This window comes from Haliotis asinina, chromosome 14, assembly GCF_037392515.1.
Source record: "Haliotis asinina isolate JCU_RB_2024 chromosome 14, JCU_Hal_asi_v2, whole genome shotgun sequence".
Lineage (NCBI taxonomy): Eukaryota > Metazoa > Mollusca > Gastropoda > Lepetellida > Haliotidae > Haliotis > Haliotis asinina.
Window position 1 is genome coordinate 42,389,700 of NC_090293.1, and position 20,259 is coordinate 42,409,958.

Consider the following 20,259-nt stretch of genomic DNA (forward strand, 5'->3'; position numbering starts at 1 on the left):
CGGCGTAAAACTAAATTCACTCCTTCAAGGTGTTGCTCTGATAACCAAATGACAAGACACTGGCGTATCGCCATTACGGCTTTAGATTCGCCCCCGCTACAGAAGTGACGCAACAAAGTGTGTACAGTGTATCTACATTAATCCCTCCACTATCGATCTAACATCAAGGCAACATGACAAGGGAGGATCGCGAATCTACGTAAGCGGACACGCAACTCTGTGCACGCGCGCCGTGCCTCGCCGCTTCTTTTCTTATCAACGTCCACATCAAAGGGACGGCTAGAGTCTTCCCACGTTGCCTAGGGTACGCACTGGTCGCTGCCGGACCGTAGAGAATGTGGTTGAAGCTGCCAAATCCCTACTTAAATCGCGTGCTTAAATATCACGGTGGGAAACCGTCACCGTTGTCACGCTTCTGGCGATTCCATCACAGGGACCTGACGTCCAAAGACAACGTCCAAACAAAATAACGAATAGAGGAACGTATCTATTGGAGACGGGTTCTCTCATTGCCAAAGGTCGACATGTTACAGAAAAGGTCAATGAGATTCCGACACATTTCAATATGGCGGACGATTTGCCTCCACAAAAGTATTATTGTCTCAAGAAGAGTAAACAGAGCCACACAGAGCAATTGTTAACCCATTATAGTAGCATTATGTTTTGGTAATGTTCTAGGAATTGTCATCCAAGGCATCCATACACACCCATCCTTCATGATAATTAATGAGTGAAGCATGTGAACAGTTTATCATTGACCTATATAGAGAGACACACTTTCCATGTTTCATGCTTGACACTTTTTCTAAATATTGATTTGATTAAGCAATGAAAAGACGTTATAGCTGCTGCAGATCGGAAAGAAAATGATTGAGGAAATGTTCCATTAGCAGATACCCAATCCTCTCATATACAAATACTCCCACACCCCACCTCGGCAGGTACCCTCCCCTTTCATCAACAGATAACTCACATCCCCTCCCCCACTCCTCATACAGATAACCGCCCTCCCATAGGCAGATACCAGCTCCTTCCCATCTCCAGATACCGACCCTCCCATATGCAGTTATCCTCCCCACTCATCATCAGATACCCGCCCCTCTCATCAGCAGGTATCCGCCCTTTCCATCAGCACATGCACACCCCTCCCATCAGCAGAAACCCTCCCCCTTCCCCATCCCCATGTTCCGGCAGCTCACGGCTCCGAGGAAATTACAAACCAAATAAATCTCCTAATCATCACGGCACCCCTTGAAAACAGCCTGCCCATTGGGCTCCGTCTAAATAACGCGTGTTTGTCGAGGCTTTGAAGGTGCTCTCGGCATTTCAGACTGGGAATAAGTCGGGATTTTAGAACAATTAATAACAGCGCGGGGACACTTGGTTTATCAATGTTACAATAAATGAGAAATGAACCACGCAAAATGAAGGCGGTGACGTGACTCGCGGTTGGGGAAGACAGACATAAATTTACTACTTCTTGAAATTTTAATGGATTGTGCGGTGAGGCCTGTTATCTCGCATATCATTTAGTTATTAATTTTCCTACAGTTATGTTCCTAGTCTCTTTAATCATTGCAAATGGAATTAATATCCCCGGCTGATTTCTGTGTGAGTTCGTGAATGAGTGATGGCAGATCCAGACACACTGGATTAAGATTGATGGTCGACTTGTACGGCCATTTGAACACAAATGCACTTAATATTCGTTATTTGTGCATTGCATGTTTGGTAAATGACTGCGTCAGGTGCTATTGCATGACATAAGGATAGGTACCGGGTTGTCGTCCCTGACCTTTTGTCAAATGAAATTAGAACGGTTTCGGTTTAATATTACGCCGGGCATAATAAATGTAACACCTCGTCTCTTTCACATGTGAGTTCAGTTTTACGCTGTTAGCAATATTCTAGCAATATCATGCCGAGGGACACCAGAAATGAGATTCACACACTGTTCCCTTGTGGGGAATTGAACCGGGTCTTCGGTGTGATCAGTAATCTACCCCACCACCCCTCTTTAACAAGAAGAATAAAATTAGCATTCTTGAATTATTCGCGGTGAATAACAAATCATCATCATCACCATCATCACCACCACCACCACCACCATCATCATCATCATCACCATCATCATCATCATCATCATCATCAACAATAACAACGCCGCGGTCGACGACGAAAACAAAAACATTCAATAATTAAATCTCATGACGGTGGTGTGTAAATATTCGAGTGTGGCAAAACAAATCCAACAGCTGACACTTAGAGAATGGGATTACGCCATTGGGCGCACCAACCAAGAGAGCGAGTCTGACCATCCACTATGTTAGCTGCAAACCAATTCTAACTCGGATTTTCATGCGTAAGTTGTTACAATGTGGATTTCATAACCGGGAAACAATGTACATGACATGATTGCTCTAATTTCAAAATAAAACATCCGTTCTTTAATTGGTTTTACGAAATGAATATTTACTTAACAGAAAGCTATGAGTCTAAAATAGAAATGATGATAATGAAGTTCTTGCTTACCTTCTCGCGCGGTATAGAGAGGGGAAGAATGAGGAACCGAGCGTTGGGGAAGTCTGGCAGGAGAGTTCCAGTCTTTGAACTTAAGGAATACTTCCGGGTGAATCCGCCCTGGAACATGCATTTCAAATTGCGATTACATGTTCTGCATGCATGTAACTTTGAAAACTTTTTTGTCTACTTGATGCGTGTCTGTTTGTTGTGGGAGTAATGCAGATTATAGACGTGCACTAGAAAAGTGAGACATCAATCCCCCACTCCTCATCCAGATACCCGCCCTCCCGTAGGCAGATACCAGCTCCCTCCCATCTGCAGATACCGACCCTCCCATATGCAGTTATCCTCCCCACTCATCACCAGATACCCGCCCCTCTCATCAGCAGGTATCCGCCCTTTCCATCAGCACATGCACACCCCTCCCATCAGCAGAAACCCTCCCCCTTCCCCATCCCCATGTTCCGGCAGTTCACGGCTCCGTGGAAACATTATGAAATATAATCATGTGGCTAATATCAAATTTTCTTTTGTTGTATATCCATAAAAATTGCCATCGTTCTTCATCAACTCAACTTCTAAAATGTTCATCAAAGAAATTACACTTCTGAGTTGATACATGCACCAGTGTGACATTTCCAAATTTAATTGACTTACTAAGTTTGAGAACCTTCCCGATCGCACATTCTTTTTTCTTGTAACTTTCTTAATTTTCCATGAAAATCGACTTAAGCCATACACAGTAATTATGACATCATTGATGTGCATACGTGTTCTACGCGCCCAGAACAAAGAGACGATGTATGGAAGACAATGTTGTTCTCTTTCATATAAATACTCTCACTTGAATTTCCAAGATGTCGCGCAGATATGAAATTGTATAGATTGTGTGCTCGACTGGGTGTGTATGTTACCTGTTTCTTTCGAAACAGATGAAAAAAAATATTTACAATGTGTGGCAACAGAAACCAAAATATGTTTAACTTACAAGAAATTAAGCGACGACTGGCGTAAACCATTTGGTTTAATTTGCCTTGACATTTTGTTAAGCATTACGAGCACCTGAAAATGTCTTTATATATCTTTGATCTACAGGTAGTTTTGTCAAAGTCACGGTGCCTGTGCCTGCGGGTGAAAAATGACCCCTTACAAGCAAGTTAATGGTTTAACAGCAGTGCTAATGCGTTGCCTCTAGTCGACAGGTATGTACAAGGCAGTTGGTCAAGCAAATAATTACTGACAAGTCTTGGTTGCTAGTATCAAAATCAAGTCATTATCTAATCTCGCCGGGGATTAGCCTCAACTTGTACATCTTCATGTTGACAGATTCTAGAAAAGCTGAGCAAACGCTCTTCAGGAGGGTTTAAAATTCCTCATCCCAAAACTTAGATGATGAGAGTTGGTATTTGACTTCAGTTGACAACGGTAGATCAACACAGCGATCAACACCGAAATGAAAGTAGAAGGAATTAACGTTTGACTTGATCAACCCAGATTAACATATCTATTTAATCTAGGAGTTATGTATACACATGAAAACGATGGAAATACTTCTCTTTCTCTGTTTAAATTGTAAATAGTGAGCAGTCAGATCTATACACCTGCTCTTAAAGATACTCTAAAGCTTAAAATATATATAATGATATTCAAATTCTCACATATAAACTGTGTGTGTCAGTTCTTTTGTCATTCAAAAAAAGGTTATGATGACTTTATTTTTATTTTCTAAAGTTTCAAGGGCAAAAGCTATTTAAGTGCAGTTGTCGTTTTGACGCCAGCACGCAAAACCCCACTTTTCTCCCCGGGTTTGTCTTGACAAGTGGGTTGTGTATTTACAGGAGATAACAATCGGTAAAGTCATCTCATCATAATTTTTTAAAGCTTATGTTTATCAGTAAATAACAAAAGATGTTTTTGTTCTCCTTGAATATTTTTTGTTCGGTTATTGTTGTTATGAGATTTTTGGTGATTGTTCAAATAATATATATCATAACTATTGTTGTTGTTGTCGATATATTTAAGACCAAATAACCAAAGTAACCATTTAAATGTAATACACAAAGCCCTTTAGATTGTGTTTCAAAATCAAATATATTGATGTTATGCAAAATGCAAACTGTTTCAGTCACAATTTTGTAGTGTACAGTAATGTAGTTTACTAATGTTTTAATCATTTCCGAAAATAAGATAATTCAGTTTACAATTCTACCAAGAATGTAAATATATATGTTTATCAAATAGTTAATAAATAGCATTTGAAAAAATATTGATCGTAAAATGCCTCCGATTTGATATATTTAGTGTCATATAGTAACAAATCGAATGTCGAGTGTACCCAGAAAACCAGCGGTATAATTTCAACCAAGTTAGCGTTCATCACACAATTACGAGAAGTAATAGATCATTTTGCTTCTTAATGTTTCTAACTTCACAATCTAGTTCAAACCATGAAAAGTACAACTACAGAAAATTATCCTCTACGACTTTCATATATACATATCGTAACAATCTTACGAGAAATTATTGCTACATTCTTAACGCGAAATAGTCTTATAGAATTGTTAGTACACACAGCTCTGATTATTATTATAATCATTATGGGGTATTTATACATCGCAGTATCAACGCAACTTGCTCAAGGCCTTGGTATTTTTTATTATCATTTTTCTTACTGCATATGTTGTTGTTGTTGTTTGTTATAGGAAAATTTGAAATTAATTCATGAAATGATTTCCTTAACGGGACGTTGTCTCTGGAGGTCAGAGGTTCTTCTACTGCACAGCTTCACAGCGCTCGTACATTCTCGTCTCGCAGTCGTCAAATCACGTTCCTTGGCTGTCGGCGACACCACCGTTAGTTATCACAGAAGAAAGTGATGCTTAATGACAAATGACCCCCTCCCCGAAATTGATCCCTGCTCCTTGCAGTCTCAGTTTAAAGTAACTGCTTATCTTGTCTCCACTCCAACACACTCAAGCCCAGTACAGCACTAATTAAGCCTGGAGTTGAGGGAGGATTAAAAGGATTTGACTACTTTGTTAGACAAATCTGCTTCTTGATTAAACAGCAATACCTTCTGTATAGGACTAGGTGACGAGGAGTGGTAGAGAAAGGTTTTCGGTTATACAAAGATTAAGATGTCTGGCAAAGCTTAAATAACATTCTGTCATCAATATACGAGACGAAAATCGTAAAAACCGTCTATATGTGAATATACATCATTTTTGTAATTACATCAGTTTTGATTGTGACTGAGAATGTCAAGAATATTGTGTCGGTATTGTCAACACACCACAAATACACTTTATAGGGGAATAATGAAAATCATAGAAAATCTAAATATTTTGTTATCTTGAATGATGGACGTTAAACAATGTATGCTGAGTTACATTTAATCGAAATGTAGGGTATCGTTACTACCAAGGTGTGACTGAGTGAGTTTAGTTTTACACTGCTTTTAGCAATATTCCAGCAATATCACGGCGTGGGACACCAGAAAATGGGCTTCACACATTGTGTCCATGTGGGGAACCGAACCCGGGTCTTCGACGTGACGAGCGAACCCTTTAACCACTGGGCTACCCCACCGCCCCTACTACCGAGAGATATATCCTAAACACGCCCTAAGACGTTTTGATTGTGGCTTACATGTCACAAATATTGTTTGTATTGTCAACACACCACAAATATACTTTATAGTGGGGAAATATTGAAAATCTTATTAATGTTTGTTTATCAAAATTTTGATACCCAAAAATACAGCTTGAATTGCCATATTAACAACTATACCTAAGGCGGAGTTTAATCAGGAATCGCTACTGGCAGTGATAAAACCCCATAATCCTTAGAATTCTGGACGTGAAAATACCCGCTTCTGTGGTCTGTCAGCATAGCATTTGAAACTGGGATATCAGGATATACACAAACCAAAACAACCTTTTCTTGCATTTTCAAAATAACATCGTTATTTATCCTCTTTAGACTTATCTCTAGTCAAAATCACCTCAGGTGAATTCTAATTTACATGTAGAAAGTGAAGTTTAAACATAAAGTTTTGACGGTTTCAACACAAACACTAAAACCGATTTTTTTCTTAAGAATGAAACCACTTTTAAACATTATTGACCGTCCCTAAATAACTCGAACAAACAGCATGATAAGCCCCATTTAAAAACCTTCCATGGCTTGACGGGATTTTCTTTTTAAGATTTCGCGGTCAATACCATCTTTATGTGCAAAATGTCGGAACTAAAGCGATGACGTCATCGTAAGCTCTTACGAACAGCACCCATATCTATCATTTATCAGGTATTATTACAGCGATAGCCGTTGAGTCTGGTCCCTAAACCCGGGTAGTTCTTCTACCCGAGTTATCAGGTAATGGTTTAAAACACTAACCACCTAGGCATCATAGGTCTCAAGCGTGTCACCACAAAGTTGACTCTAAGTTTCAAAACATTAAATGTTCTAATCTCGAGATTTGTCGCGAGATTTAGCGTTACTTTAGATCCTAATCCGTGTAATGTACATCTGAGAAGGATGCGGATATCACTATCAGTGTGACCTCCGACCTTTGGAGCTAAGCTGTTAAATAACAGCTACGTTTTATTCAGGGATGGTGTAAATGCTGTACTAGGAAGACCGAGAATAACCAGTGGAACGACTCTTGTTGGGATGGAATTTTCTGCTCGGGTACCTCACCCCCCGGATACCCGTTATGCTGATTTCTGACATCAAATTTGTAAGAGATGCAATATATTCTTCAGCTTGGGTGCTTAAATTTCGAGGTTTTCAATATCTTGACACTTATTATATTCAAATAGGTGACTGTGAATTATGTTTAAATCTTCAAAGACAATACAATCTTTTAATCATGAAAGGTTAACATATTACATTGTATAATCTATTTGTCACATGATCATAACGGGTATTGAGATGGGTACCCTGGTCCAACTAATTACCCTTCCGTCCCGTGTATCCAGATTACCTGTCCCAGTCTTAGATTTTCTGCTTCCAGTTAAAGCTAAAATCAATTATCAGATTCTCAAATTCGTTCAAAAAGTAAAAATTGTAACGTGTGACTGGTAAGGGTTAAATGTTAGTTACAGCAATTTTAAATCTTAATAAATGTTTTCCCGTAATTTAATATAGATAATTTCAGGGAATAATTAATAAACTAGTTTACATAATATCTCCGCGACAGGGTCTCAGTTCCCGGGTTCGATTCCCCACATGGGTGCTATGTGTTAAGTCCATTTCTGGTATCCGCCACCGCGGAATTACTGGGATGTTGCTAAAGGCGGTATAAAACTGTAATCACACACTCACTCTCATTTGAGTACAGACTTTCATAGAATGAGGGTAAAAATGCTGGAAAATTCGAGCCTGTTTTTAATTCCAACAAACGAATGTATGTCCGCTCAGTTTGTCTACAGTAACATGTTTAGTTACAATTAACAGATTACAAGAACAATGCCAGTGATCACTGAACCACGTGCCGAATGGTTAGAAATGATTCAGAGATGTACGAAAAATGTTGCTGACTGTCTACATGATTCGAGTCCATAGCTCGATATATGCTTATGTATCTAAATGCAACACAACGATAAAAAAATGTATCTTTAAAACTAGTGAATCATGCGGTTGGTATATTATATTCTTGTGAACTACGGCTTCTGTATATAAGTCATATCAACGGTAATATATTTCGAATAAACCGTTATTTCGGAAAAAAGCCTTTAAACATCAACGTCCTGGTTAGCTCATTCGAAGTGACTGATAAAAAACCCCAACAAACCAAAACCCCCAAACAAAACAAAAAACAAAAAACAAAACAAAACACCCCCCCCCCAAACAAAAACCCCAAAAACAAACACCACCACCCAAAAAAACCCAAAAAAACAACAACAACCAAAAAAAAAAGGAAAGAAAAAAAAAAAATCAACAAGAAACCCACCCCAGACTATTTGGATGTAATACAGCCCAAATAACAACTGCAAAGTGCATGTTTACATTAAGCGCGTTTGTCTTACATTACAGTTATTTGAAATCTGGCATTGGTTTATCACAAACAACCTTTGAAGACGCGGGTATGAATAGATCTTCAGCCATGCTTCTAAAGGGCTGCTAACAGTATCGCGTGGTCAGACTCGCTGACTTGCTTGACACATGTCATCGCATCCCAGTTGCGTAAATGTTGTTGATCACTGGATTATCTGGTCCAAACGTGATGATTCACCATACTTTGCCATATGATATCTTCCCACTGTGGCACTTGTCTCCGTCACACATCACTGATTTCATACAGAGGGAAACTGAGTAGAGGCAGAGTGCCACAGAGGTGCAGGTAACCAGTTTCTGTTGACTAAGTGTGGATAGCTCAAGTTTAATAAACTTGCTTTGTTAACTAGGTGTTAACGCGGTATAATTGATTAATTGTTTAATTGCTACTGACGGTGTTGTAAATGCTACTGTGAACAGTGTATGAGCAATGTGCCATATAGTTGGAATTTTGCTGATTGCGGCGTAAAACTAAACTCACTCACTCATAAAAAACCTGAAAATCAAAAACACTTAAATTCATTTAATACGGACACAAAAGTCAGTTTTTATTTGGGGCGTTGGGGTAGCCTAATGGTTAAAGCGTTCGTTCAGCTAGCCAAGGATCTGGGTTCGATTCTCCTAATGCGTACTACGTTTGAAACTGTTTTCTGGGTAATGCTGCTTGAGTGAGTGAGTTGAGTTTTACGCCACACTCAGCATTATTCCAGCTATATGAAGGTGGTCTGAAAATAATCGAGTCTGGACCAGACAATCCAGTGTTCTACAGCATGAGCATCGATCTGCGCAATTGGGAACCGATGACATGCGTCAGCCAAGTCAGCGAGCCTGACCACCCGATCCCGTTAGTCGCCTGTTACGAGGTTAATGCTGAAATCTTTATAAACTTACTGAAGGTCATCTTGAAACATCTCGCACCAGCTACTTGCAAGCAGGTAGGGCCAATTACACATCTTAAGGTTGAAATGGTTTGACAAACCATGTTAAATCATCTCAGCTTATCTTTAAAAAAGTACCCCTTGTTAAGTGAAATGCTTGTCACCCCTAGAAAACAACCTGCCACGGCCCGAGAAATATGTTTGAAGGGGTAATATACAGTTTTATAGCCCCCAGGAAGCGGGGTGGGGTCACTGACGGAGTGCGGGGGTAGTAAATCTCGCATGCAATGGTTCATGTTCAACTTGACTTATCACCTTTAGCTTGGTATATGCTTGCTGTCATGAGGTGCAGTGAATATGGATTTTGGAGAGAGTGAATGAGTGAGTTGGGTTTTACGGCGTTTTAGCAATATTTCAACAATTTCACGCCGGAAATGGGCTTCACACATTATGACGAGCGAGAACGTTAGCCACTATGCTACAAAGCCGCCCCTTGGATCTCGTGGGTATAGTAAACATGTATGTATATACGATTAAACCCATTTTAATCGCTCAAGGGAAATGAGTGAAAATGAGTGAGTATGACTCAACGTCACTCTCAACGATATGTTGGTTACGTCACAGCTGCAGTTGGAGCGGTGGGGTAGTCAAGTGGTTAAAGAGTTCGCTCGTCACGCCGTAGACCCAGGTTTGATTCCTCATGTGGTGAAAATGTGTGAAACCTATATTTCTTATGTTGCCCTATGAGATTGCTGGAAGAAAAGCAGCGTAGTGGCATTATTGAACACGAGTATGGTTCAAACAAACCAAGTATATACTGGGATTGGAACCCAGCAACGTCGGGTCGTGACGTCAAGAACCAACAAGATTCAGATTTCGAACGTAGGTGCAATGTGTAAATCTCTTTACTTGTGTCCTTCATCCATTTTGGAAACAGAAGTAAAGCACAATATAATCGACGTTGTCAGCAACGTTATTTGTTTCAGTTACCCTGCATGGTACCATCATAGATTAGACCATCATAGACTAAAGAAGACCATAATTATACAATCTATGTGGATATATGAAAAATCGTTATAGCATTTACCGTTTGTCAAATAGGGTTTCAGTGGATGTATAAAATCTTGGAGTTCAGCTGATTTTCTTTGGTGAAAATGCTGAAGACATTATAAATCTTTGAGAAGAAAAATCACATTTGGTCACGGACTTTCTCTTTAAGTTCACAAATATCATTATTTTCAGCCTGGTATGTTAGACCTTCACTAATTCACTCGCAGCTGCATCAAGGTGTCATTGCAATCCGGAGATTTAAGTCCATTCCTTTGTGTATTTTGGAAATCAATTTCTCATCCTCAAAACTTTTTATCTGTAGGCCGAAGTTCTCCACTTCCGGGTGACAGTTTTAAACACGTTTTTTCGAACTGCATACTCACTGCATAACAGGCATGCTACAAGATATAAAACACCTTTATTGATTTTATACTATTTTAACAGGATCAAAGGAAGTTACACCTCTACAAACATCCTCCGAAGCTAATTTGCAAAATGTCTGACAGCTCCGCCTGTCAGCAACTTCCGGTACAGACAGCCTCGGAGCCAAGCGCGAGACAATACTAGCATCGTGAAGTCTCGCGGAAGCTGGGCGTCGGTTAGCGAGAAGTGGCAGGAATGCTCGCCATGCTTGTTATTTCATGTCTAGCCTGTGTTCTTCAGTTTGGAGATAAACCCTTAATCGATGTTTTAGTTTTCCTTAGCCAAAGACGGATAGCGAAAGAATGAGGCTATTTAGTACGTGGGCTAGAGGCCAATGCGGCGGTCAACATGGCACTTTAGGGATAGATAAGTCCTTTGTTCATCGTCGTCAATGCTTTTGTCCCCTTTTGACGGCCTGTGTCGGACAAAGGGCGGTGATAAAACAGGCTTAAAAAATTACAAATATGTCGATGTTGATTCGTCATCACGATGTTTCACGTCTTCTGATAACAAAATATCAAAGTATGCTGCTCTAACCCTTGTATGCATAATGACAAAACAAGACATATATTTACAAGATATTGATGTACTGACGTACCTCGTTCTTTAACGACAAGAAGGCAACTATATTTACAAAATATTGCTTCATTGACTTACCTCGTTCTTTAACTTGCATCCAGAGAACCTGGTAAAATAAAAACAACAAATAATCAATGATGTCATCTGTATAGCAATTAGATATAGCATATTGAGGTGAATACCATATGTAGCATACCAATCCGCGGCAGCTTCGTTGGAAAAATCAGCCCACACATCCGTCAGGTTCTCGACATCAACAAGAATATGTATCCATACCAAGAGTCAAAATGTAGACACTTCTTGTTTTTATATACAATTTTTTTTCCAGAGACCGTGTGCAAAAGTATATTTGCCATTTGATTTTTCAGTGCATAATTGTTTACGATGTATAATGTCAACTAATTGACCTACTGTTCATCATAAACGCTGGGTCACTGATGCTGCTGCTACACCAGCTACTACTACTCCTGCTGTTGCTTCTATTACTACTACTTCTGCTGCAGCTACTACTACTACTACTACTGCTGCTGCTGCTGCTGCTGTTGCTGCTACTACTGCTACTACTACCGCACCTGTTGCTGCTCCTATTACTACTACTCCTGCTGCAGCTACTACTACTACTACTACTACTACTACTACTACTACTACTACTACTACTACTACTGCAGCTGCTGCTTTTATTACTACTACTCTTGCTGCAGCTACTACTCCTACTGCTGCTACTACAACTCCTACTCCTGCTAGTACTACTACTACCCCTGCTGCTACTACTCCTACTCCCGCTACTACTACTGCTGCTGCTGCAGCTACTACTACTACTACTAGTGCTGTTACTACTACTACAGCTATTGCTACTATTTCTACGACTACTACTATATTTTTACTACTACGACCATCACCAGAACGACAACTACTACTAGTGTTACAACAACAACAACTACTACTAATATTGCTCCTACTATGACAACGACTTCTACTCTCATAGTAGCAGTGTAGTGCCTATGAGTGTAAGCCTCGGGCAGTGGCGATGTTATCAGTAAACATGGCGTGTTTCGAGGACCAGGGTACAACAATAATTACTGCTTGCTACAACCCAGTGTAGGGAACTCACTACTGCTAGAACTCACAGTGTAGATAGTATACAGACGGTACACGCTAACAATCAGTCACAGCACGCTTAAACACTCTCGTATGTAGGCACGCAAGCATCCCTCCAATCCCATGTCGCATAAACAAATTGGCATACTATGGCCCCATGTGGCAATAACATATTGGTGTACTGTGGCACCAAGTGGCAACAAGATATTGGCATAAAGACATACTGTGTCAATTATATATTGGCATAAAAAGCCTTGTGGCAATTACATAATGATATACGATGGCACCCTGTGGCAATAATATATTGGCATACTATGGCGCCATTTGGCAATAACATATTGGCATACCGCGGTGCCCTGCGGCAATGGCATGTTGTCATACCATGGCGATATGTGATAAAAAGACATTGGCATACTCTGGCGCCATGTGGCAATTACATTTTGGCATAACATGGTGCGATGTCGCAACAATTATATCGGCATACCATGGCATATAGTGGCAATAACATACTGGCATACTATGGCACTCTGTGGCAATAAGATATCGACATACTATGCCATGCTGTGGCAATTACCATGGCGCCCTGTGGTAATAACACTGGCATGGTATCCTGTAGTCCTGGCATTTTGATATGTCACGGCACTCTCTGATAGCGACGCGTATTCACACTACAGTACCCCTTTGTACGAACATATTGATAAAATATGGGCCTCCTTAGTAATTACATACTATGGTACCTGATGATGCTGACACATTGATAAAAGGCTACCCATTTGGGTAATACGATACTGTCATACTATGGTACCTGATGATACTGACATGAGTCCCAACGTCATCGACATGGTTTCATTTCATTTCAATGACACATTTATACACCATGGCACTGGTATTGAATAACGGGAGATAGGGTCATACCATCTCCTCCAGGCCCGTGAAGATCCGGGTAAGAACTGACCTTCAGCAACCCATGATTGTCGTAAGAGGCGACTAACCAGACCGGGTGGATAGTCTCGCTGACTTGGTTGACACGTCATCGTATCCCAATCACGTGGATCGATGAGCATGCTATTGATCACTGGATTATCTGGCCCTGGCTCAATTACATACAGACGGCTGTCATATGGTTGGAGTACGGTGTAAAACTATACTCAACCAAGCTACTGACTAAATCATGTCTTTTGCGTTATATAACCTCTCTTAAAATAGAACTTTGCGAGTACCAAAGGTCGATGTCGACTGCAAGCTCGCCGAATCCCGGTACAGCCAGCGTGTTATAACCTTCTGTTTCAACGACGGAGGTAATAATGGATCACAAATCTGACTCGACCACCAGAGCAAAAAAATAAGGCACCCCACAACGTTATTACTCAAACAAGAAAGGTATTCAACGACATTTTTCTTCGAACTCATGTACAACAAACAGATGAGTCATGTCCCAGAGAACGAAGACACACTTTCATGTTAAGGCAAAGTAAGAAGTTTATCACGGTAAAGCGTTAAGGCGCTCTATTAGCTAAAAACCCCCGCAGGTTTGGTAAATCCCAGTAGAGGGCACTGTGCTGGACGAACATCATGGCCGCCAGGTGGCCTCGCGTTTAATCTCCCATATACAAGAAACAGCATGGAATATATGGGACCAGGGGGAACTTATTGACAAGAGATGAATTAATAACCCATAAGAATGATTTGAGCGTGATTTCAGGAACACTGTGTATGAATGACTTTAAATCGGTTTGTGTGCAGGAGATAAACTGTTATCTCTACAGCTTATATTTCAAGCCCCTTCATTGTCCCTATATTGCAGGCGCCAGGTGCACCCGTATCAGTTTGTTGCCTCCCTTTAGGAAAACCAAATATATTTCCCTTTTAGTTGATGAAAGCAATGATTCACACCTCGAGGTATTAATGTTTGAACGCGGTATCTGATAGAGTTGTTGTTGTCCCATGGTAGATTCGTTACACGCGAGAACAGATATTGACAATGTTGATATTGATTGATATATTGATATTTATTATATATCATCATGCTTCACGTCCTGATAATGTCAGGTATAAGATACTAGTATTTTTCAGTGGGTGCAAGACATATGTACTTAAACAGAGGTCGATCTACAATCTAGTCTCATAAGAATGTGCTTGTATGACACAATCAAAGATAATAATACGGTACTGGCAAAACGATACGCGTATCCTCCTGTGTCAGAAACACATGCAAAGCTGTCATCCTCAAAAGGATCATTTTTGTGACATTTTGGTAGAAAAAGCATGGTATTATGACATTATTTTAAGTATACATGTTGTACATCTTACACACATGTTCCCATCTTGTGATGCTTCATTTCTAACTCTATGATTGTATGTTGTATTACAATATACATGACTGTAGCTCACCTTAATCGAATGTGGCTAATCTATATCTTACATAAGGAAGCATTGGGTCACCTGTGTCCCGTTTCTCAAAACGATCATAGCGCTAAGGTGATCGTAACTCTCATACGTTAACACAGGCTTATGACAATCGTAGCAATTCGATCGCTTTGAAGATCGACATCGAGTCAGGGAACAAGACTGTAATGACACCCCATGCCTCATATTGAGATCTGTGCCTAAAACGAAGTGACAAAACACTACCCACGAGGCTTCATGACAAAAACGTCATACGTCTTCAACTTTCTACAGGTGAAGACCCTTGATGCACCCTTGATGTACCCTTTATATTGGGCAATGATAGTCCAGACACTCTAACCTTTGGTGTAGATATTTCACAACTGATCATGACGTTTCTACGAAGATTTCAAAGAGGGACACACGTCTCTTGCTCAGTGTTGCAGAGGTCGTGTGCTTCTCTCAGTGTTTTGACGACACTTGGTACTACCTAGCATTAGTATGGGTGGAATCGTAAACGGGTTGTTAGGAGAAATATCCAATGATCATGCAGACTGCCTTTTAGATTTCATTAATTTAAAGCGTTGAGAAATTCGGTTGCAGCGTGACACACGTTGCCAACCAATTCTTGAGGTCAGCAATGATCTGCTGCCTTGAATGTTGCCAACAGTCAATAACCCTATTCCGCAAGTCCAATGATACCAGCACGGTTTTGATTTTAAAGTTAATCTCGAAGGATCTCGGTTCGAAATAGAACCCATTGTTTATGGTAGACGCCAACTTAACGTTATTTTGTCATATTGTTTAATCGATTTCATCGTAATGATAGATCCTAAAGAAACAGACTTAACTCACTTGTGTCAACACTTGTTCAAACACTAATGACAATAAATCGATTCCAAGTTTAATGAGACAAAAGAAGCAATATTCGCTAACCTGTACACCAGATGTCAAAATGTACAGGTTCTAAAAAGGCAGCATTAATCCGCTGCAGATGTTCGTCAACTGAAAACCTAATAAAGCTTGCTCTTATTCCAACTGGACAAGCGGTTCTTTATGCTGAGCTTTTGGGCTTGTACCAAGTCCCCTGATACCTTTATAGGGTGATTTGTGAACCATAAACACTTCCAAATATTATATAACCACAAAAAACGTCCCAACAAATATTTCCTTTTATGTCTCTAAATGCGCATCTCGCGGAGGTTTTGGCACGTTCGTGTGTTGACACATGGCAATAAAATCTTCACGTGGACTCGAAGCGACCAAGGAGGCAAACAAAAATCACCCAATGATTGGCCTATAACAGTTGTAAATATTTCATACCTTCTGCATGTTAGGTCGGGGATAGTAAAATCTAGAACCTGCACAATTTGAAGGCGTCAATTGCGTAACCCCGGACCAATCTTAAGTGTTTCAAAAGTTTAAAGTCGTGTGAATTTCACTGTAAATTTGTCAATAATGACGTCCACGATGACAGACAAGGGCTTGAGGGAACGAGTATTTCGCCAGCAATGAACCTCATGTTGATATTTCTTCTCTACCAAATGATTGGTTTGATATACGACAAGCACTTAGGATGCATTTGTGAAGTGAGACGGCGGCAAACGAAGTACTGCAGAGTGCCTCGTGTGCACTTTCAGCTAATCCGCCCGTCTATCCAATGAGACATTCAAGTTGCGAGACACGCAAAGCTCTTTACGGGTTTAATACTGGCGACAACAAAGACTTGTTGTAAAATGGTGTCGGTTACTTCTTACCAACAATAACATACTCTTCAAGTCTCGTAGTCTCCCGACAACTCTCGATACTTCTCGTTTATTGGCTTATCTACTTTTGCTAGTTCCATGCTGTAGCGATCGAAACTATAATTATTTATCTAAATCAATTATGTAATTTGGACTTATGGGGGATATAAACTCATGTTTGAATCTGGTCTTTTTAAGTATATTATCTGAACTGTATCAGGTCCAATAATTTGGATCTGGTTGAATCTTTCTTGAACTCGTCTTTAAGTAATGATCTGAAATTTTGTAACGATTTAAGTTTTCATAATGGTGGTATGTATATATTAACTAAGTTTCCAGTATACTAAATTAATAGTGAGCAAACTGCGATGTGATAATGACATTGAATGTAATCAACATATATTTTTTGCTAATGTACCATAAATATTATAGAAGACGAAGTCCAAATGGTATTCGTGTGCCTTGTTATAATGTTTTGAGGGAACACTTTCTACGCTTACTAAATCACACATTTCCCTCTAAGAATGCGCTATACCAACTCTCGTCATCACAAACTGTGAAACATGTTAAAAAACTTTGTATATTCCTCAAGAGAAACCTACCAGATTAATTATGTCTCCAAAACTATTTTTTTTATTCGCAACTATCATTCTGTACCGTGCTGTACCATGTTTTCGGGGGAACCATGTTTTCGGTGTATTTCATTTCCCCGTAATTTCTTGCGTACAGTGAGATGACAGCGCCACCTGTCAACATCGTCTCGTGTGAAGAAGCTTCCGTGGCAATCGGAACAGAAAATGTTTGACATGTTCAGCTTTCACGGAAATTGTGGCCTAATTTCTGTCAAAGCACTAAAATTCTGGCATAGAACGTAATGTACTTTGAGAAACTTCGTAAATGTGATCATAACTTATGAAATAACGCTCGCAACTTGTCAAGCGGACCATCGTCTGCTCGAGTGAAAAGCCAAATATAACTATCCCGGGACTCGAATGGAATGTTGTCGACGTAAGATAAAAATGAACACCGAATTGGTCATCTCTTACATGTATTTTTCTCGTGCAGCAAAACTCGTACCAGGCATGTGACTCCTGGGTTCATTTAAACTACTACTGCGATAAGAATGAAGATTTTATGGATGTAACTTCTTTATATGAGAACAGTCTGGATCACAATCCTGTGACTGACATCAGGAACAGATATGCAACGATTGACCAAAGTCTGAGCACTTCGTACAACCAGTCACCTATTCGAACCAGTTTGGGTTTCAAACAAGCATCCCAAAGGGCGTAGATCTGATCTTATCATCCCGCGAACATTATAATTGCTGTTCAAAAGTTCAACTGAAATTGTCCCAAATTCCACACGTGTTCTTTGTCATTTTTCAAACTAAGTTAATATATGTTGACAACAATACGCTCTTTAACATAAAAGCTGACTGGGAAGTACATGACGTAACGCAGTCAAATGAGTGATCAGTAGAAAACTGCGTCACCGAGCTTGTGACGTCACGTATTACTAAGGACATATTTGTGACGTCATAGATACGCGGGCACATCTCAGGAAGTTTAGTTTCATGATCTGTGGCAAATGAAATCACATTTTTAAAAATTTTGAAGTAAGTATGACATTGTATGATAAATTGTATGATTATCATACTCGTGTGTTTTGGGATGGTTAATATCCTGCATTAGGAATAAACACTATGTATTTAGCTTGCCAAGGTTCGGTAAATACAGTATTTATTCCCAATGCATGATATTAACCATCCCAAAAGACACTCGTGTGATAACCTGTGTAAGCCTTCTATAGTCGTCAAAACGCTTGTCATATAGCTCATGCTTTGTGAAGAGGTTATGGTGACATTGTGAAATGATTAATTGTAGCTATTACATTAGATTAGTAATGTGTTATGGTGGAAAATCTCAGTATAATGACCCTAACTCGTGTAATTTTATGAACATATAAAATATTGCTGAGGTGAAAACACAAGCATGACACTCTGTCATATGCACCACCAGAACCATATCAAAGTGTCTTCATAGTCTTTTTAGTAGCTGACTTGATGAAGATGGATGTCACGCTTTACGGATATATGTCTCCTTTTATCTTGTGAAAGGCGACGTTTCGACATAGAGTCTAATACCATTGTCAAGCACATATATAAGTACAAAATCTAAGAGTTCCTACATATCTTTCTGATTACATGGCCTGATCTCGTCAGTTTCAGTACAGCCATAGGCGGTCTATATTCATGTGTTCTTGTTCTGCCAACTAGAGACTAAGGTCAAATAAAAAATGCGCAGTGGTGACCTACCTGGTCAAGCCTTTCCCTGAATACACAGAGTGATAATACTGACTCGTCTCCCGGATCCCGATACCGTAATAGTGGTACCTACAACAGAGAGTACGTGGACCTTTACACCAGCTCAGGGGTAATGCGAACGTCCACAAATTCTCACTTTCACATCATGATTTCACACAATGTCATCATGATTTCACACAATGTCATCATGATTTCACACAATATTCCTTTGACGTGCCAGAAACTAGTGGACGATAGCACATGTAACAATCAAATTAACTCAAATACAACCCAAAGTCATTGTGATCATCTGACCCTCATTTTTATCTCTAACGAGATGCATATGGCAGCAGGAACCTGAAAATAGAGTCATTCTAACAAAATACCTGTGCCATGGCGATATTCACCACACCGGCCTGAAACCTATAATTAAGAGGGTGTACACGTGCTCTTCATAACCATTATATTTCAACACTTACTTAGAGTGACCTCTTGTTCCAAGACGTCTTGTGGTCAGGTGTGGAAATTTTTGACGTATTGTCTGCAAGTAAATGAATGATTTACACAAATCGGGTTAATTATTAAACGCACACGTACAAACTGCGGTCGTTCGTTGTTCCAAGTCAGTATATGACAATTGAACTTTGACGTAACTATGACCGTTATGTATTGGTAATATCTCCATAACAACATTACCATCAAACTATTTAACTGGAAAGGTCTGATAAGCAATTCACCTCTTCAGATTTTTTTAAAATTGGGGAGAAAACCATTGATTCTTTCTGTGCCATTGCATTCATGAAAATATTACACCATGAACATTGCCGATAGTGTTGAACACAAAAGACACGAACCATCAATGATTACGTCATACACTCGGGTAGGATAACCGATAACTCAAATTCTTTGTAATAAGTAACCAAGGATTGTTTTCTATCTATAGTTCCGTGTTTTTGGAATTGCAATTTTATTACTCACATCTAAATAGTCGCAGTTGTGTCTAAATACGTCTTGAGGTAGAATAAATGTACTTATTTCCTTACACTCTTCAAACAATTAAGCGACTTTGGCAAACAGTCGACTCCTGTCCCTGCCTGAGTGTACTATCAACAGCAACAGGGACGTCTTGTCCCGACGGCTCTCATGAAATTGTCATCAATAGTTTTTCACGCAGAAAAACAAGTAGTATATAAATACACGCAGTATTTAAAAG

General features: G+C 39.7%; 1 protein-coding gene across 1 annotated transcript in view; it reads right to left on the minus strand.

Moving 5' to 3' along the window:
* LOC137261760 (DNA-binding protein RFX6-like) overlaps positions 1-20,259 on the minus strand; it is a 75,678-nt gene that overhangs the window by 18,795 nt on the left and 36,624 nt on the right. The window contains exons 4-7 of the mRNA XM_067799544.1: positions 19,526-19,587; positions 19,059-19,136; positions 11,592-11,619; positions 2,533-2,640 (exon numbers count right to left, since the gene is read on the minus strand). Coding sequence (XP_067655645.1) covers positions 2,533-2,640; positions 11,592-11,619; positions 19,059-19,136; positions 19,526-19,587 — 276 coding nt within the window. The remainder of the gene's footprint in view (positions 1-2,532; positions 2,641-11,591; positions 11,620-19,058; positions 19,137-19,525; positions 19,588-20,259) is intronic.